The sequence below is a fragment of the Mesoplodon mirus genome, assembly GCF_964341445.2.
Source record: "Mesoplodon mirus genome assembly, chromosome: 3".
Taxonomy (NCBI): Eukaryota; Metazoa; Chordata; class Mammalia; order Artiodactyla; family Ziphiidae; genus Mesoplodon; species Mesoplodon mirus.
The window spans coordinates 2,188,732-2,209,088 of NC_138978.1; the positions used below are offsets into that span (position 1 = coordinate 2,188,732).

Below are 20,357 nucleotides of genomic sequence, written 5' to 3' on the forward strand. Positions count from 1 at the left end.
ATGGCCAGAGGAAAAGGGATGCCCCCCTCCCCCCAATTAAAAAAGACAAACCTTGATCCTTTAGTTCCTTTCAGTCTGGTGGGACCTTAAATGCTGCTGCTCACAGGACCCTCCTCTGTTCAAAACGCACAGGCTGGGACTTCCCTGGTGGCATGGTGGTTAAGAATCCGCCTGCCAATGCAGGGGACACGGGTTCGAGCCCTGGTCCAGGAAGATCCCACATACCGCAGAGCAACTAAGCCCGTGTGTCACAACTACTGAGGCCGTGCGCTGCAACTACTGAGCCCACGTGCCACAACTACTGAACCCCGCGCACCTAGAGCCCGTGCTCTGCAACAAGAGAAGCCACCACAATGAGAAGCCCGCGCACCGCAACGAAGAGCAGCCCCCGCTCACCGCAACTAGAGAAAAGCCCGCGCACGGCAACAAGGACCCAATGCAGCCAAAAAAACCAAAAACCAAAACCAAAAAAATAACTTCTCCAACCCTTTCATAAGAAAGGGATAAAAAGGCCCAACCCTTTATGGAGTAAAAAAGGTGCAACTTTCATGTATTAAAAAAAAAAATACACACAGGCCCCTCCTAGAAGGAGCAGGGACACAGGTGCAGTCCCGGAAAGTGCCCCCCAGGGACACTCCTGGCTTCTCTAGAATCCGGCAATTCAGCCCCAACCCAGTCCCATGGGCAAACCAGTGGCAGCATGGGCGCCCTGAGACCGAGGGGGCAAGAGTTCTGCTGCTCAGCCGCTGTCTCCAGGACTCCGGGCCTCCTCTCTAGAACAGAGTAGGCAGTGACCAAGCCATGCAGCCAGGCCATTTGGAAAAGGCAGGGCTGGAACAGGCCAATGGTGGCTGGGTGCCCTGGGATGGGCGGGGACCCCAGCACTCCCTGGAGGCAGGACCAGAGCGCTGTCCCACAGGGCGGAACTTCATCCCTGCCTGACAGGGAGGGGAGAGCTCTTTGTCAGACTGTCCCCCTCCAGGCTGCCCTCTGCCAGAAGGGGGGCCATTTTAAAGAGCCAGAGGCAGGTCCTCTCCCCTCACCCCCCACTGCCAGCTAGCTTGGCTCCTGTGGGGACAGGAGTTCCTGGTTAGCGAGCGCTCCGTGCCACTTCTCTCTCCAAGATTCGCCTCACACACTGGCTGTCCTCAAGGCTCTGATAAGGTCTGCAGTCGTGCCGTGGCGCACACTTTGGGCACCATGGACTGGACTGCTGGACAGCTGCCCGTGTGAGCTGCAGGTGTCCTGGAAACTCAGCAGGTTCTTAATGCAGAAATAGGAGCTAGAATAGGAGGAAGGTGTCTGGATGGGTTGTACACTCTGGTGGAGAGAAATTAGCTTAGCAGGAGCCTCTCATCTCTGAGGTCGGGGCTTCTGTGCTGAGGAGAAGTTTCTCTCTCCTGGCCCTGCTCCCTGGATGGTGGGGATTCTGTAATTACGTGTCTCATCCTGGGTCCCTGTTCACGCTGGTTGCCCGTCTGCCCTTGCCGCCGGGCAGCCTCCTTTGCGCTTTCGAGTTGTCCTGTCATTTCTGTCCCTTGCTGAGTCCCTCCTGATCCTTTCTGGGCGTGGAGGGAAGGGTGCACTATGACCTACTGGATCATTCTCTGCTGAACTGAATAGCACTGGGAGGGGGGTCATGGGCCCAAGCTGCAAGAAAAGGTCAAACCTCTCAGGGGGCCCTCTCCGAGGCGGGCCCTCAGGGCCTTGGGTGGGTGCCCTGAGTGACAGTCTTCTGACCACACCTTGAAAGAACATTAAAAGCGTAAAACCTCCATTTCTGCCAGAAATGCAGAAGAATGCAAGATGAGTGAGTTGGCCTTCCCATGGCTTAGAAAAGAAGGAGCCAGAACCGATGTTTCTGCGATAGCCATCCATGTGGTAGCTCCCAGGACCGTGGCCATCCATGCCCACCTTGGGGCAGGTAGTGGGAGAGGGAGCTGGTAGGAACAAGAGCAGACACGTCTGTGCATTCCGTGTGTCGGGCGCCATCCTCGGCTTCTTAGTGAATTAACTGCTGGGCCCTCACAGAAGCCGTTGGTAAAAGGTGGGCATGGATGCGAACCCACATGGGTGTGCATCATCACGTTACTGAACCCAGAGAAGCAGTGGAGGAAGTCCTCGAACACTAGAACAGGTAGAGAGAGCCTGGGTGGCTTCAGGGAGGAGGTGATCCTTGAGAGGTGGTACAGGTAGGAGAGACAGTGTTGGGGGTGGGGTGACTAGCATGAGCAAAGGCCCTGTGGTATGGACCTGCAGTGTCGAAAGGAGGCTGGAAACTGTGGCTTCCTGGGAGCTGTTATCACTGCCCAAAGGCGAGCGAGTCCTGTCTTTCGAATCTTTGTGTCCTTGCGGCCGGGACAGACAGATGCTTCCTGAGTCAGTGTTTGAGCTCTGCATTCCCCAGCTGCCCCCGCTTGGCCTGGCTTTGAGTCCCCTCCACTGGGTGAGGCAGCCTGAAACCGTGAGCCTTTGGGGACATAACCAGAGTCGTTTTAAATTTTACTGACAAGTTTTCCTGTTACCACGTTCACTAAAAAAAATAAGTTTTACTCTGGAGAGCACTTGTGGTACCTAAATGTAAATCTGTGCTGGGTCCCCTGACTGCGCGTCACAGCCCGTCTGTACTGGCCTTGTCTAATCTTGGCATCCTGGAGCCTGGCTGAAGGTGGTCATGGATGCAGGGAGGCTAGAGATTAGGAGGGAATGGGGCCACAGACTGTCACAGACAGTTTATTTCCCAGGTACATCTCCCAAAGTCATTTGAGATGGCTTACAAATTCTACATAAATAATCACATAAAATGGGATACGTATAAACCCACAAAATCCAGCTCACAACGAAAGGGTCGACCTGGTGAAGCGGGAAGAGCCCAGGCCCTGGAGAAGGCTGGCTGGGATGGCCGTCTGTGGGAGTCAGAGGAGGGTGCGGGGAGCCGCCTCCCGGCCCTCACGGGGAGCTGGCCAGCCCCTGGGCACTGGCAGGGGTGCTGGTTGGTGCAGTGTGGTCACTGCCACGAGGGTCTCCTGGAAGGGCTGCCATGGGCTGGAGCTGCCTTGGGCCGCAGAGTGCACCCAGCACAGGAGTGGGTACAGTGGGCCTGTGTGATTTGGGGGGTCTACTTGGGAGTTCCAGGGTCTGGTTCATTCAGCCCGGAGTTTCTGAGCGTCCAGTCTGGGGCTAACCTGTGTGCGGGAAGGCCCGCAGCAGATCTGCAGGGACTGGGCAAGAGGCCCCTGAGGCTGGGGGCTGGGGACATGGTGACGGAGCTGTGGGTGGGTGGGAACTGGGCTGGGATCCCGGCCCCAGGGCAGCCCCCTTTGGACATCTCCCCGCAGCTCCTCGGGAAGCCTCCCCCTTTCCCTGGGACTCCGGAGGCTTTGGCAGAGGCCGAGCAGCTTGTCCATTCAGGGGGCGGGACCCCCTCAGCCCCTCCCCATTTAGCCTCCTCCCTCTGCAGATGGGTGGCCACAACTTGAGGTCTAAGCCCAGTGCCCCATCTCCGCGTGTGTTCTGGGCCCTGTGTGTGAGCACACGTGTGCACATGGCTCCCCAGGAGGGCCCCAAGGTGCACCCTTGCCCGACACGGAGCAAAAATAGGCCACTCTGGATTTCTGCCTGAGAGACGCTGACCCCAGGAGAAAGCCTGGCTGCCCTGCAGAGGCTGGGACATAAACCCAGGCACACGGTGTGGGTTTGCAGACGGCCCGCAACGGGAGAGCAGTCTGACCCCCCTACCCCGGCCCAGCATCTTGCTCTAAGTTGACAGAGTGTCAGAACACATTTGTGGAGCAAATGGATGGACCGTCTTCAAGGGGCTGGAGAGAGGGGCCCCCAGGGCATCGTCCTGCTCCGCCCGAGGCACTGCGATCTGAGAGGGAAGTGCTCTCTGCCTCAAGACCCCCTCCCAGAGCTCCAGCCCAGCCTACTGGGCATAGGGGCCTCTGAGGCTTAGAGGCAGGCCTGGCGCTTCCGGGGATGCTGGGGAGAGGCCACCCGCTGGCTCCCGACTCCCGCTCGCTTGCAGCCCTCCTTGGGTCGGGCCTTGGGTCGGGCCCAGGAGCCCTGCACGCGCATGTAGGCACATGTGGGCCGCCGCGGGCCAGGCGTGCCCCAATCAGCCCACTCTCTTGGGAGTTCTTATTGAAAGCCAAACAAACCAAAAACGTCCTGGTTTTGCCTGAGTTCCTCCCTGTTGCCAAGTGGGTCTCGTCTCATCTTCCGGGGGCCTCTGGTTCTGGAGAACCCCCTACCCCTGCCGGCTTCGGTGCAGCCGCCTTGGGCACGACACTGGCCTCCACGCTGGCCTCCCCTGGGGTCCAGACTCCCCTGTTTAGCAGCTGGGTCTGGGTGGGGGGTGGCCCCAGCAAAGTTCCCTGCCTGGCTGGGAAGGAAATGCCAAGTTCCCTGTGGGTAGGGAAGGCAGGGCCTTTCAAGGTGAGGATGCAACACTTCCTAATCTGCGGGTTCCCAGCTGCGCTCAAGCCTCAGGGAAACCAGGGGGATAAACATCTCTGCTGTCTGTCCATCCCTGCTGGGTGTGGGCAGGGGTGTCCCTGGGGAAGCAGGACGGAGGGAAGGAGCAGCGCTGGTGGTCTGCCCCGACAGCATCCGCCCAGCACAAGGCTAGTGTCATCAGGCTCCCGGAGAGAAGGGGGCTTCCCAGGCCCCCAGACCACAGGAGGCCCCTGAACCTGACACCTTGGAGGGCTGGAGCGAGAGGAGAGGAGATGGGACCCTTGCTGGATGAGGGATGCAGCGGTCCCACATCTCATTAGGACTCCTGTGCCGGGCCAGCCCGCTGGAAGCCTCCAGGCTCCCTCTTGCTTTGTGGCTGCTGGGTGTGGAGATCCTATCAGCCCTGCTCCTCTTGGTTCAGTGACTAATTCCCTGGCACTCGCCTCAGATCTGTAAAGAATGTGGACAAGTTAAAATCTGAACACCGTGTCAGCGTGGGGCTGCCTCCCCCTTCCCCTGAACTGGGAGGCAGGGGCAGCTTGCTCTGCTGGCCTGGGCCATCCTCCTGTTGGGGATGGAGCCGGGGGGGACAGACATGAAACCCCAGGCTGGGCTGTCCTTGCTAGGGATGCGGAAGGCTCCCTGCAGCCCTTGGTGGAGCAAAAGGGAAGACCCTCCAGAGGGGTCATGCTCAGCACCTAGAAGAGAAAGGAGATCTCTGGGGGTTGGGTTGGCAGGCTGGGACCCCTCCCCCCAGGACCCACCAGGTTCTCAGCCTCCAGCAAGTGGGAGAAGCAGGCTCCCATCCCGTCCTCATTCCTGGGCATTTGTATGGTGGGGTGGGGGGCATCCTGCTGCCCCATGCATCTGTCTATCCATCCATCCATCCCCCCCTCCATCCATCCATTCATCCCTCCCCCTCCCTCCCTCCCTCCATCCCCCTCCCTCCAACCGTCCATCCCTCCCCCTCCCTCCCTCCATCCATTCATCCACCCATCCATCCATCATCGATCCATCTATCCATCCATTCATTCATCCATCCATCCCTCCCTCCCCCTCCCCCATCCATCCCTCCCTCCCTCCCTGCATCCATCCCTCCATCCCTCCATCCCCCCTTCCATCCCATCATCCCATCATCCCTCCCTCCCTCCATCCATCCATTCATCCACCCATCCATCCATCTATCCATCCATTCATTCATACATACATCCCTCCCTCCCCCCCTTCCTCCCTCCCTCCCTCCATCCCTCCATCCCTCCATCCCTGTGCCCACTTGCTCTCTCATTCAGCAGCCCTCCTGAGTAACCACTCTGTAATGAGAAACGCACTACAACCCCAAAGGATGTGCTAATAATTAATAATAATAGCAACAACAATAATTAGTTGTGAGTCCCTCACTGGCCACTGATGGAGGACCCTGTCCAGTGCTGGCCATCCAGTAGAAATGGGATGCAAGCCACACATGTAACGTTGCATTTTCTTGTAGCCACATTAAAAATGGTGAAAAGAAACAGCAAAAATAATTCAAGAATTTATTTTGCTTTTCCCAAACTATGCTCATTTCAGCAAGTGATCAGTAAGAAATTGTGAATGAGATATTTTATTCTATTCTTTTCATTGGCACTAAGTCCTTGGAGTCTGTGCCCTTATGTCTGCAGTGCAGCTCAGTTCACACTGGCCATGTTTCCTGTGCCCGTGCGGGGGTACGTTGATGACCCATGGGACAAGGTCTGTCCTTGTTGGGTCTGAAGTCCAGTGGGAAGGCGTAAGACGGGGGGACGCAGAGCAGGGCCCTCCCAGAGCAAGGGGGTGTGAGAGCACGTGGGGCCCCCACCCGGGCCCTCTGGAGGCATTGGCTGTCGCTCCCCTCACTCCCACAATGGCCCGGGCCAGGAGAGGTGAGGACTGGCCGGGTCCCTCAGTTGTTTTTATTGAGTTATAATTGGCATACCACACAATTCACCGACTTGGAGTATACAATTCAGTATTTTTAAAATATACTCACAAAACAGACTCACAGACTTAGAGAACAGACTTAGAGTTGCCAAGTTGGGGAGTGCAGGGTAGGGATGGATTGGGAGTTTGGGGTTAGCAGATGCAAACTATTATTTACAGGATGGACAAAAAACAAAGTCCTACTGTATAGCGCAGGGAACTATATTCAATATCCTGTGACAAACCATGATGGAAAAGAATATGAAAAAGACTATGCATGTATGTGTATAACTGAATCACTTTGCTGTACAGCAGACGCTAACACAGCATTGTAAATCAACTATACTCCAGTTAAAAAAGTTCACAGGTATATGGACCCATCACCACAGTCCATTTGAGAGCATTTTCATGGCCTCAGAAGGGAACCCTGCACCTTAGCTGTCACCCCGAAGCCCCACCCCAGCCCTGGCTGCCCCCCATCTGTGTCTGTCCCTGTGGGTTTGCCATCCCTGGACTTTCATGTAAACGGGAACCGTATGGCGTGTGAGCTTTCGTGTCGGTGCCTTCGTGTGGCGTGTTTTTTGCATTTCCTCTGGGTTGTAGCATCAGTAGTTGGTTTCTTTCTGATGGTGGAGGAATAACATTCCATCGCACAGACTCGGCAGTTTGCCTATCCATCTGCAAGGCAGTGGGCACTGAGCCCCGTTCGTCTTCCAGGTGAAGGCACAGGAAGTTAGGAAGGCCTTTGCGGGGACCACGGAACAGGAAAGGTGGCCTTAGTGGGGCGGGGAAGTGGGGTCTGCCCGGCAGGGGGCCCCCATCCCACTGGTGTTGGGGCCCCAGGTTTACAGGGTGGGGGGAATGACCCTGGAGGTTCAAATAGAAAAGCCTGAGACCCACCCAAGGGATCTGTCAGATGGCAGTTTCGGCCAGGGCCTTGTGCCAACACCCTGACGGCGTCGCCCAGTCTGGCTGTCCCCAACGGGGAGGGCATGGGGTCGGGCCTGGCGGCTGATCCGCACTGGGTGGCAGCTGGCCGTCAGGGCTGGAGCATCCGAGGAAAGCACCTGCCTGGCCTCTGGGAGGCACGGTGGGGCAGGAGGAACGGGTCTGGGGTGGGGGTGGGGCAGTGGCTTTGGTAAGAATCAGCCGCCTGTCATCCATCACCCGTCACCTCCCTCCCCCTAGGTCATCACCTGTGCTGAGCTTCCTCCAGGCTGGGCACACCTCAGGAGAGGGTTTCCCTCCCCAGGTTGGGAGGGGGCCCGGGGGGCTCGGTGATGTGGACACGGGTGTGCCTCCGGGGTGCCGAGCTGCAAGGGGCTCTGGGTTATGGAGCCCGACCCTCCTGATGTGCACGAGGGGGCTGAGCACCGGGGTCGCCCCACGGCCGGGGCTCCCCCACCATCCGAGGAACTCGCTCGCTTGTTTTTCAGGTTGGAGGAGGGGAAGGGGGTGCTGAGCAGAGGGCGCCCTCTCCCGCTGTCCGGTCTGCCTCTCCCCTCCACCCCGCTAGCGGGACTCCAGGCCCTCTGCCCGCCAGATGCAAGTCCCCCCAGTTCACGGACCCCCGGCGTTACCATCCCCACTCCAAGCCTCAGTCTCCTCATCTGCAATTCGGGGGCAGTGGCGCCCTCCCTCTGAGCCTGGCTGGCACAGAGAAGGAGCTGTTTAAACATTTGCGGTCAGAGCCGGTCTGGCCCGTGTCAGCTACTGTGTCACCCTCCTGTTGGCAGCCTCCTGATTGGGAAGGTGGGTCTTTCCTGCCAGCCCTCCAGGGGAGACCTGCTCTGCCCTGGATTCAAGACGCTGAGGCGTGGGCCCCGCCCCCTCCCTTCCTCGCTGGGGCCTCCCTTAAGCTCCTGGCAGGGGCTGCTGGTCCGGACCCCACAGAGGGTGACCCAGGGGACACGCCCACACCATGAGGTTAAGAGTTCCTGTTCCTTCTGTGTGTGGCCCCGGAGGGGGCTAGGCTGCCAGCGCCCTGGGGTGGGCAGAGGGTGTGGACCAGGCAGACCTGCTAGCAGGAGGAACTGGGGGGGCATTCAGATGCGGATGGATGAAGGCGGCCTGTCGTCGTGCAGAGGCCCTTCTCAGGTGGCCTCAGCCACTGTCCTTCAGCCCCCAGCGCTGTCCCACCCCCTACAGGGCTGGACCGAGGGGCCGCATCTGGCCTCCCAAAGCCTCTTGGGCAGACAGCCCCTGCACCGGAGCCCGGGGTGTGCCCACCCTGTGCGCTGGGGCCGCTCTCTGCCCTGCTCCCGGGGGTGGGGTCTCCCGGGCTTGAGCTGGAACGGTGGGACAGCAGGAGGCGTGGCTCCCTTGGCCAGGTGCTGCCCCTGGCGACTGCAGCCAGGCGCCCAGGGTGTCAGTCGGGGCTGGGAGCTGCCCCCCGCAGGCCGGTCCCCTCCAGGTGTGCTCGGTGGAGCCCCAGGAGCCCAAGCACTGGGAGGCTGATGGAGAGGGGAGGGCGAGGTGAATATGTCAGTTTATCCCAACACAAGTAGTGACCTGTCGGGTGGGCCCCCCCCAACCCCCCGAGGAAATATTTGGGATGACTGAGCTGCTGGCCCTTTAAGGCTCCTGTAACAGGACACCTCCCGGACGGGATGGCTTCCACTCTCCAGCCTGACTGTGTGTCTCCCCCCTCCCTCCTCCCCTTCCTGCCAGTCCCAGTTCCATTTGCTGAGCAGCACCATGGACCAGATGAGCAGCCGCGCGGCCTCGGCCAGCCCCTACGCCCCGGAGCACGCCGCTGGCGCTAGCGTGCCCACCCACTCGCCCTACGCGCAGCCCAGCTCCACCTTCGACACCATGTCGCCCGCGCCTGTCATCCCCTCCAACACCGACTACCCCGGCCCCCACCACTTCGAGGTGACCTTCCAGCAGTCGAGCACAGCCAAGTCGGCCACCTGGACGGTGAGTGGCGTCCCGGCTCCGGCGGTCACCTGTGGGGCGCATGGTGGGGAGGGGCTGCCCGCGACCTGGGCACCCAGGGATGGCCACCGTGCACATCTGCACCTGTTCTGGGTTTCCACCCGGCCAGGAGGCAGGTCTCGGGGCCGGACAGTCTGGGCGTGCCCACCCCTCGGACAGACACGTGGCCAGAGTGGGCCAGCCTCCCACAGGGCCCCAGAGGAGATGGACATGCCCCTCCCCCCGGCGAAGACAGAGGCAGACCCTTCTCACGAGGACTGTCCGGCCGCTATCCCTGAGCTCAGTGGGGGCTCTGGCTTGAATCCTGTCCTGGGTGGGCAGCAGGCTCACAGCTCTGACACCTGGAGCCATCTGAGGCTGGCGCCGGGGCCCACGGAGGCCACCTCCTCCAGGCAGTGCAGGGCTGGCCAGAAGTGTCTGTTGTAGGCGGGTTTCGGCTTTGCCCACTCCCTCTCTGGGTTGTCATCTCCAAGCATGGGTGTCAGGGATGGAGCCACAGTGCCGCGGACCCCAGATCCTGCCACTGTGCCCTTGGGAACAATCTGACCCCCGTCGAGATGGTCGAGGTTTTGCCAAGCTTGATAACATCCCACACACCCACTCCCCAAGAGCTGTGACTTGCGATTGCCCTAAGCTCTTTGAGGTTGTGTAAACCCTTGAAACTGCCTGCAGCCACGAGGTAGAATCTACTATTGTCCTGTGTTAGAGTCCGGGACGCCGAGGCACGGAGAGGGGAAGTAGCCTGCTCGGGGTTATGCAGGTGGTAAGTGGGGGCACTGGCATGGGAACCTGGTGGCTGGCTCCTGCGGCTGCGCCCCCAACCACTGAACTGCACTGTCCATACTGCGGCTGGGAGAGGAAGGTGCTGCTTGATGTCCCCGCTAGGGCAGAGTAAAGGGTTAGGGACACCAAGACCCCCAGATACACTGCCGGCTTGCCTTGGAGCCTAGGACATCGGGCAGGAAAGGGTGCGCCAAGGACCCTCCAGGTCTGCTGCCCGCCCCCAGGAGGGGAGAGTGAGCGTGGCTCTGGCGGTCCTGGCCATGGGGCCACGTCACCTCCTCTGGGAACAGCGGCTCCGTGCTCACTCCAGGCCCCTGGGAAAGGACCCTGGAGCAAAGGAGTCCATGCAGGGTGGATGCACTCCCTCCTGCCCCCGAGGGAGTTCCCAACTGGTGACACCGAGGTCCTGCCGCTTTGAGGACCGGTTCCCACTCTCCCCACTGTCCTGCTGGCCAGGCTGTGGCTCTCCCACACTACTCCTGGGGTGGCCAGAGGTGGGGCGGAGCGGCAGGCAGGCTGGACGGCCCCCTGCAGCTAGCTCTGGTTCTTGCTTGAGCCGTGGGCTCCTGCAGCTGCTGACCCATCGCTGAGTCAAGGCTCAGACCGACTCCAGGGCTTCCAGTGGCCAAGAGGGGCAGCTGCTCCCGTCGGTGCCCAGATGTCCTCGTCTGGGAATTTCCACTCCATCGCTCCACTGGTGGAGGTGATAAGGCCTAACCGGGGTGGGCTTAGCGCAGCCGGTGCTGACGCCTTCATTATTTCCTTGGATGATGGGGGTGGGGGTGGGCTGCCACGGAACCTGGTCCTCCTGGACAAGGTTGTTTAGCCAAAGCTGCACCTGCAGGGGCTTCTTTATTGCCTGTGGGGTCCTGCTCCCCACACCCCTGCTTTGAGGTCTGGCCCTCGAGGCATCCCTACATTTGCACATCTCTAGTGACAGGAGGCTCACTACTGCTCCTAGTCCACATTCTGACTCGCTCCCTAAGCCCTTTCTCTCCCTTCTAAGGGTGGGGGGGTCCCGGTCCCTCCTTCACTGACGTTCTGTCATCAGGGCCTGAGTTGCTGGTCTCGTAGGAGTCCTGGTAGGCAGCTTGGGTGGGGGGGTGGTCCTGGCTCCCTTCCTCTCCATTGTTTGAGGATGCTGATGGGGTCTGTAGCATCTGGGGGGCTTTGAGCACCTGGGATGGTCTGAGCTGGTCCTCAGGGAGAGACGGGAGCTGCCCCCTCCTGGTTGCCTCCACCACCCCCTGCCAGGTGTGTGGCCTCAGGGCTGGAGGTGCTCATGGCTCGGCCACAGTTGTGCTGGCCCTAAGTGGCCCCGTGGGGTGGTCTGTTGTCCAGGACGGAGGTAGCCCAGCGGCCACACCAGAGGGCAGGGGAAGGCTCATTTGTCCGAGCAGCTGTGTCTCCAAGCCCCAGCCCCGCTTCCCCCACTGCCCGAGCAGTGGACACCTCCCTCCCAGCCTGGGCACCTCCACCTGCACCCCCGCTGAGGGCTCACGGAGCTGAGCCGAGGAGGGGGGAGCTGCTGCTGGTGCCCACAGACGCCCTCCCCAGCCCTTCCCCATGCGGGGGTGGAGGTGGGACAAACATCCATAATGAGATTCGTGGCACCTCGGCTCTGGGAGCAGACCCCACCCCTGCAGGCTCCCTGCCTTGCCCGGGGAGGGGTGGGGGACAGGCGGCTGGCTCATGCTGAGGACGGGGAGCACTGGGCATCCCGCCTGCTTGCAGCTCTGGGGGCCTGGCTGTGCGGGCGCTGCCCAGACTCGCCGCCCAGGCTTGCCCTCCGGGCCTCCGCGCCGTGCCGTGTGCGGCCCCCCTACGCCAGCCGGCTGGTAACTGATAGCTAATTCGTATTTTTCTCAAGTGCAGTTCCAAACTGACTGCTGCCTTCTCTCCTCTTCCTGCTCAGGAAAATCACCCTCACCAGCCCCCAAGCGACCGCAGCTGTTAATGGGGTCTTTGGCTTCTGCTTGGCCAAGGCCTCCTGGGAGTTCCCCCAGCCCCGGGTGCTTCATCTGCCTTGACCTGTGTCCCTTGACTTCAGCTCTCACGCCTGCATTCTTTGGGGGCAGAGGGGCCTGGAGCCCTCAGCTCACAGGCGTGTGTGCACGTATGCGTGCATGCAACACTCGTACATGCATGCACAAACACGAACACGTGTGCAGACATGCACACACAGGCACACATGCAGACACATGTGCAGACATGCCCACATGCAGACACTGTACACATGTACTTGCTCACACAGGCCTGCAGGCCCCTCCTGCTCGCTGCCCAGGGTTCTGACAGCCCCTCCCCTCCCACAGGAGTCAGGAGGAGGCGGGTAGCAGGTAACTGAGCAGCCAGAGGAGGGACCTGTAGCCAGGAGCAGGGGGCAGGATGAGATGGCACTTTGGCCGGCAGGGTCGCGGTGTCACAGGGGGTTCTGTAACGCCCCGCCAGGGTTCGCTGCTTGTGAGCATCCTGGCTGAGGCTTGTTCCTTTCGGGGCCGTCTGGGCTTTGGAGAGAGACAGATGCCGTGAGAGATCACAGTTGTGAGCAAGGCCCCGGCACCCCTGGGCACTGATGTTCTTTGGGCTGGTGGACGGGTGGAGCCGGGACAGGGATGGCAGTGCCAGGTGCCTGGGTCCCTGTTCCACACCCTCCCTGGGACATGGAGGGGTTGGCCTCTGGCCCCTGATGGCCACTCCCATCCCGGGGGCCCCCGTGGGTTGGCAGTGTGGGGCCTGCTCCCAGCCTGAGCCTCTCCAGGGGAGGGGCTGTCCTTGATGTTCTGGAGGTTTGGGGAGGGGCTCCAAGGTCAGCAGGCAGGCTTGGTGTGGTTGGAGCCCTGGCCCAGCAGGGCATCTGTGGGCGCCTCGGGCAGACTGGGTGGCACTGCTGACGGCCCTCAGGGCAGGCTGCCATGAGGCGAGATGGCGCGGGTACGCACGGGTGCGAGGGCACACAGCTTGTCCCTGGGGGCCTCCAGCCAGCCCCCCAGCCTGATCACAGCCCCCTGAATGACCTCCAGCTGCCCCCGCATCCGACGGGGTGGGTGTCCATCCGTCTGTCCTGGGGGCGAGCTGGCCCACGTGATGTCAATGCCCTCGCGTACCACCCCTGCCCCAGGAAAAAGTGGGAGGGGGCCTGGGAAACGCAAAGGCTCTACGAGGGCTTCCTGGGTAGAATGTGGCTGAGTCAACGCTAATGGATTCGGGAGAAAACTTTCCAGCCCCTCGGAGGTTTGCAAGTAGGAAAATAATAGTGGAGGTGTCCCAACATGATCGCGGTATCAATTGCGTTATCCTAAAAGTTTATGGAATGCATAAGTGGAATTAATACCTTTTACTGGCACCAGAAGCAATTATACGTATTTGAAGCCGAGGGAAGAGTCCTAACAGTGTTCATTGTAGAGATGAGCCTCCGAGTCTTCAGGGAAAACTGGGGAGAATCTTCAGCAAACGCTTGCCCTGTGTGGAGCTCCGCGGCGGGGCGCTCCCTGTGGCTGGTCCTGGGGGGTTAGTGCCCCGGTTCGCGGCCCGAGGTGGGGGTCCCCTCAAGCAGCGGGGGAGCCCTGCGCCTGGAGGTCACAGAACTCAGCCTGGGGGGCCCTGAAAGGGGCCCCGAGTCCCTGCCGCCGAGGGGTCCCAGGGCAGCCCCCCTCTCCCAGCCCTGAGGTTCTTGCAGGGGAGGCGAGGGGAGCCCCCAGGGACAGGCTCCATCTTCCAGGTGCGGGGCTGTGGGCAGGGCATGATGCAATAGATGTTTTACCAAGAGTCCTCTCTTGTCTGGGGCTTGTTTCCAAATTGGACACAGCTCTGTGGATTCTAGGGTGTCTGGTTGGTGCGCGGACAGGGCCCCTGCGTGGGTAGGCCCCCCCCCGAGCACCCCGGTACATGTTGGGCTCTCATGTCCTCCTCAATTTACGGATAAGGAAACCGAGGCTCGGGAGGGCAGGTCGCTGCTCAAGGTCACCCGTCAGCAAAGGGTGGAGTCGGGGTCTGAGCCCCGGCAGCCTGACCCCTGGCTTTCATCATGCAGCTTGTGGGGGGCACAGCCTGTGCCCCTCTGTGGAGCGCGTCAAAGGAGCAGCCTCCTCTCAGCTCCGAGGGGTGGGTCCAGGGACCTCCCCCAGGACCCAGTGGACCAGTGGTGAGGGGGGCTGACCCCTCAGAGGTCCAGGGCCTGCCCTGGTGGGGAGCACCTGGGCCCAGCAAGCCTGCGACTACTGTTTGTCTGAGTGAGTGACAGCTGCCACTGGGTGGGGAAAGTCTGCCCAGTTCACCTTCGCAGCTGGATTTTTATCGACTGATGAAAATTCCTTTATATATATTCCTCTATTATAAAGAACACTTTATAATTACAATGCTCCAGGGCTGACCAGGCTCAGAGGTAAACGCAGCTACAGGCCAGGAGGGCCTGGGACCCGCCCCTCCTCCTCTTCTCGCACCTGAACCTGGCCCCCTGTTCCTGACCCCCCTCCGGTGCCCTTAGCCCCGTCTCTAGCTGGGAAAATGAGGGCCAAAGGGGAGCTCTCGCCCCAGCTTCTCCTAGAGCCACTGCTGCAGCCAGGGGGTCCTGAGTGCCCTGGATCTTGGCCCTGGGGGAGCGAGTTGGAGCTTGGCTTCCAAGCTGGGTGGGTCCGAGTGGTTGGTTGTCAGGGAAATCTGCTTTGGGCTTTTCTCAGATCCCAACCTTGGAAGCCAAGCTCAAGTTCATGGATCCCAGGCCCTGAAATTCCACCGGCCACGATCGGGGCTGTGAGTGCCACAGCTCATTCTAGGGCAGGAAGGTCCTCGTGAAAGGTGCACAGGGCTCAGTGAAGTGGACAGTCAGAGGCTGTTGGGGGAAACACGCAGTGGCCTGAAGGCAGGCTTCCCCAGGATCACAGACCTGCCCAGGGCGAGGCGCCCCCTTCCTCCGTGGGTCCTCGTGTTGTGAGGGGGCAGCCAGTGCCTCCAGGGCCTTGGAGAGGATGAACCAAGGCGGTGCTGATGTGATGGGAGCCGCCATGTGCTGCGGGGTCAGATGTGTAGAAGCCAGCACTCCCTGCCCTAGATGCTTCGCTGGATATTTACAGGTTCCAGGGAAAACTTCGATGGCAGCCAACTGTACTAAAAGCTGAAAAGTGACCACCCCACGTGTCCAGGGCGTGCAGGTCCCCGGGGGCTCCTCTCCTGCTGGCCGGGAGTGGAGTTGATTTAGTGAAGAGATGCACTCACTGCTTCCTGGCTGCAGGGCGTGGCTTTACCTGTGGTCCTGAACTGGGGACTTACCTGCAGCTGCCATGGCAGGAAGGTGAGAGACAGGAGGACCCATCCTCAGGGCTCCCGTCGGGGCTGACACGATGGCCCTCCGGAGAGGCCACCTTGAGTATCTGCTATAGCTGCAGCCACAGCCTGGCCTCCCCTCCCACCATCCCCCCGCCTCCTGCTGCTGTTCCAGCCCCAGGCCATCTGGAAGCTGCAGGGCGCTCGGGGAAGGAATTGCCCACACTGGACAGTGGTCGTGTCCAGAATGGTGGGCCCACAGGCAGAGGCTCCTGGACTATCCTGTGAGCGGAAGGTGCCCACTGACCCTTGCAGTCACCGTGCTCACAAGGCCAGGCCAGCTCAAAAGGCTGCAAGTGGGATGGGGTGAGCGTAGTGGGGACCTCCTTCCCCTGGCCGTCAAGGGGGCCCTCCCGGGGCTGGGCAGAGCTGGGCTGGTGGGCGGCCTCCCCACGCCGCCCCGTGCCGGGCAGTTCTGAGGCCCGACCCACAGCCCTGCTGGCTGCGTTCTTGCCAGAGCGCTCTCTCCATGAGGCCAGCTGGGGGATGCCCCCTGCAGCAGGGACGCCGGTCTTCAGAGGAGGCCAGGACAGGCAGGCTCTCCAGCTGGCAAAGTCAAGCTTGTGGGCAGAGGGGCCATGTTTGGACCTGGTGAGGCTGAGCATGGTGCTTGGGCTATCGATGCTCTTTGTGCCCTGGGAGTGGGAGGGGTGGCCGGTGGCGGGAGTTCTGGGGCTCCCTGCAAACCTGGCCTGTCCCGAGGGCTCAGAACATGTACTGCTCACCCCTTCCTCAGGGTCCGGGGGTGGCCAGATGTTGGGCCTGGGTTACAGAACAAGGACTCGATGGAGGCCCAGGCTCACCTCACCCTGCCCGTGAAGGTGTCACTGAAGCTAAAAGAAGGGCCGGCCTCTGGGCAGCTCCTTCCGCCCTGGGAAGGAGCTTCTGGCTGGGGCCAGAGTGAGGGTGATAACAATGGGACCCCACTGTGTGCAAGACCCCCTCCCCGCACTGTTCATGGCGTGGGGCAGTGGATCGACAAGGCCCTTTGGAGTTGGGACTGAGACTCATCACACAGCATCTTGACAGAAAAGGGGAGGCTGGAGCAGCCTCCTTTATCTGCTGGCCAGGCACCGGCTGTGGCCCCCCCTCAGGAGCCAGGGGGCCCTCGGAGTCTCCAACCACCAGGCCCGCAGCCAAGGTGGGCTGCTGGCCGTGGGTTTCCTTGTGTGTGGACCCTCACTGCCTTCTGAGCATGGGTGCTCTGAAGCATGCTGGGGTGATGGTCACCCCCCAGGCCGGTCACCTCCCTGACACCTGCCAGAGCCCCCCATGCTCCTGGCCACTTTCCGCTGAGTGAAGACACAAGGGCTTTTCTATGGTGAGTGAGAGCCTGTGGTCTTGGGGAGGTCCTCAAAGGGTCCATAACCCAAGAGAGGAGAGAAACGTGGGTGTGAGCTCCCGCACACGCACACACACACGCACGCACAGACAGCAGATAAAAGGGGTCCATAAAAAAAATCAGTAAAAAAAATAAAGCCCCCACTGCAGGCCCCGTCTTCCAGAATCTGTTGTAACAGATTCACCCAAGCTGGTTAACGGTATTTGCGGTTTGCAAGATGCTACACGTCCCTGGAAAATGACAGACAAGTTATTATCACCTCTCCACTCTCCTTCTGCCCAGACCTGCCCGTGCTGGGCACCCAGCTGCAGGGGAGCAGGCGCGAGGAAATTAACAGCCACCACGCCGCGCCCACCACCCTCTGCCCACCACCCCCTGCACCAGCCCTGCCAGGCCCGAGGCTCCCAGCCAGGCTGGGCCGGGCCTATCGTGGACTGGGGTGGGGGTGGGGTGTGTGGATCGGAGGAGGGGAACCGGGTGGAGGCAGGATGGGCATACACCAGCGTCTGGGCAAACCATTTCCTGCAAACACGAAGGAACTCACGCATCCCAGAACAGGCAAGTCCTGACGGCTCTGTGTCAACCGCCGAAGATAAATAAGATTTTATCAGCTCGGAATCTGTTGAAACACATCCATCTAGCGGTTCTAGGGAAGGAGAGGCAGGAGGGAGGGAAGGAGAGGCAGGAGGGAGGGAGGTCCAGAAGAAGCATCTCCGAGTGACCTTTTTTACAAAACAGATGAGGACCCAGGAGCCCTCCTCCTCCCTGCCCCGTGCCCAGGGAGGCCTGAGGCCCCGGAGCTCTGGGAGGAGGGGAAGGAGCTAGGGGAGGGGGTGAGGGGGCTCCTTCATTCCCTCCAGGTCCCACCCTGCCCCCAACCCCAGGTTTGGCTATTCAGGCCTACCCCCTTCCCCTCCCCCTCCCAGGCTTCTCTCCTGCCGTGCAGCCCAGCGGCCGCAGGTGTCACCACCTGATGCTACCAGGGTGGGGAGACCTCAGGCATCCTTCCCTGAAGCTGCCCGACTTGGGCCAGGCTGGGCGTCCATGGGTCCAACCCCTGCTCGGGGGCTGGGGCCTGACCGGGTGTGTGCCCAAGGTCAGCACGAGCAGCCAGCTGAGGGCAGCACTGGGCTGGGGACACCACTACAGGGAGTGGGCCCACCCAAGGCCGTCGGGGGCCTTGCCAGGGACGCAGAGGGAGGGGCCTCCTCTCTCCACGCTCATCGCCAGCCGGGGTGAGGCACCCCAGGCAACTCTGCACTCCCAGCCGAGAGCTGGCTTTCGGCTTTCGGCTTTCGGAGGGGCGGTCAGGCGACCGCTGCCCTCGGTACCAGGGACAGCTCCCAGCAGCTCCTCCCAGGGGCGGGGCGTCCACAGCTCCGGAGGAGGTGGCCAGTGGGTCTGGGGCAGGCAGGCCAGAGGGAAGGGCTGCGCTGGTGGGGGCGGGGGCTCTGAAGCCACGTGGCCACGATCAGGGAGCCTGGGGAGGGGGCCGGGGGCTGGGGGCTGCGGCTTTGCACCTCCCAAGGCTATGCCTGGAGCCTGGCTCCATCCCTGTTGGCTCCATTCCCTCCTTGGGGCTGCCTGAGGTGGTTGGTCGACATCGGAGAGGGGACTGCAGGGCCTGCGTTCAGCTCCATCCCTCCCCAACCATAGCCTTGGACTTGAACCCAATGCCCCTGCTCACACCAGAGGCCAGGAGCCACCTCACCTGGAGATGAGGAAGCACAGGAATGTGTGTGGGTGCTTCCACAGTGGGCGAGGCTCAGGGGTGTTACATGTAGCAGCACATCACAGGCCAACGCTCAAGACGCGGAGAGGTGTCCAGTGGTTTAAGGCATCCCAGCTATCAAACCCAGAGCCAAAACTGCAGCACAGTGGCCAGGCCTCCGACGCCTCTCCCCTTGCTGACCACCCCCAGCCCAGGCCAGCTCTCTGTGGGTCCTCTACACGCGCCCCCAGCCCTGGTCACCTCATTCGCTGGACCCTCCGCAGGCAGGTGGGACAACTGCAGGAGAAGAAACACCCTTTGGAATCCACCGACGCTGCAGGAGGCCCCTGTGAGGCTGCGTGGCATTCAGGCATGAGCCTCCTATTAGTCTAGTTCCTTCTGGGGGCTGAGGGGCTCTGCCCATTTTCCTTAGTGAGCCGAGGGGCTGGCAAACACTAGGCACTCAACAGAGGCCTGCTGAGTGGATGACTGTCGGGACCCCAGCCTCTTCCTCCATGACTGCTTGTGTTCAGGTCCCTGAAGTCCAGCTGAGGCCTGCCATTCCCTGTGGGGCCCTCCGCTTCCAGGAAGTCCCCTAAGTAGGCCCCTGGAGCTCCTCCATGACACTCACCAGGCAATTTCCTCTGGAAACTAACTGCACACTTGTCTCAGGTCAGGGACATGTCCTGAAGCCTCACACATGGTGGACAAGAGAGCTGGGCACTAAACTGGCAACTGGTGTTTGCTTTGGGCTGGGCTACTGCTGCCCTGGGCACGGCCCTCAGGACAGGACGCTCAGCTTATCTCCCAAGCTGGTGCTCTGGGGAGTGCAGGGGCAGCATCTATACTGGTGGGGACCCAGGAGGTCAGCAGTCCCCTCCCTGGGAAGCAGGACTGCCCCCCCATGTGGCCCCAAGCCCACTGAGGGCCCACCTACACCCATGGGGGATGTCCCTTCCTGCCGAAGCGGGGTCGCAGGCACAGGTGGATGGGGCACCCGGGAGGCGACAAGCCCTGTGGGCATCCAGTTCCCTTCCAAGATAAGGGCCTAAGGGGGCTCGTCCTGAAGTCACCGCTGAGGGAGTTGGACAGGGTCCCAATCCCCCAGACACCACTAGGGAGACCCCAGTCGGGCTTGTCCCCGAGCCCCCTAAGACCCCACCCCAGGTCAGCAGTTCCAGCTGGGTTTCAGCTCATCAGAGGAAGGACATCTCGCACTGCTCAGGGCCAAGGGCTCCGAGGTTCTGAGGGTCCATTGTGTCCCTTGATGGGCAGAGGGTCAGGGTGTCAGGCCCCAGCTTCCTCAGCAAATGTGGGACCAGACCTGCTCGTCCTCTGGTCTGCAGCAGCCCTGTCTCCAGCCTCAGTTTCCCTGACGACCATGGTGGGATGCAATGGGGGGCTCTCCAGGACCCTGTGGCTGGAGTAACTCTGTCCCCAGGGGCTTGTGGGGGGTCCAGGGGTGTGGCATGGGGACAGGAAGCATCCTGGGACTCTGAGACCCTGATGTTCCCCACTGTCCCTGGGGGATGGGGCCATGAGGAGCCCTGATGGATCCCCAGGAGCCAGTCATTGGAGGATAGCCAGCTTGGAAACAAGTGGGCACCCCTGTTTCCAAGGGACCCTTCCATCAAGGGTCACTTTGAACTCATGAGAGCCGGCCTGGGTCCTCGGGTGGGCCACCTGGACCTCTGGGCTCTCGCCCTGGAGGTCCCTTCAGGTGGCCCGGGAGTCCTCCGATCCTCCCTGGGTCAAGGTCTTGGGCTGGGGGTCCTGGGGCTTCAAGGTCAAAGCCCCCCACCTGCAGTGGCCAGAAGTAAGCCAAAGGGCTGGCCCCTCAGAGGATGGTCCAGGGAGTCCCTGTGCATGTTT

At 61.2% G+C, this 20,357-nt stretch overlaps 1 protein-coding gene across 7 annotated transcripts in view; it reads left to right on the forward strand.

Moving 5' to 3' along the window:
- Window positions 1–20,357, forward strand: part of TP73 (tumor protein p73) — a 68,448-nt gene that overhangs the window by 39,771 nt on the left and 8,320 nt on the right. For all 7 annotated transcript variants that reach the window (XM_082615603.1, XM_082615602.1, XM_082615606.1 and 4 more), the window contains one exon: window positions 9,064–9,312. In XM_082615603.1, the coding sequence (XP_082471729.1) occupies window positions 9,064–9,312 (249 nt within the window). The remainder of the gene's footprint in view (window positions 1–9,063; window positions 9,313–20,357) is intronic.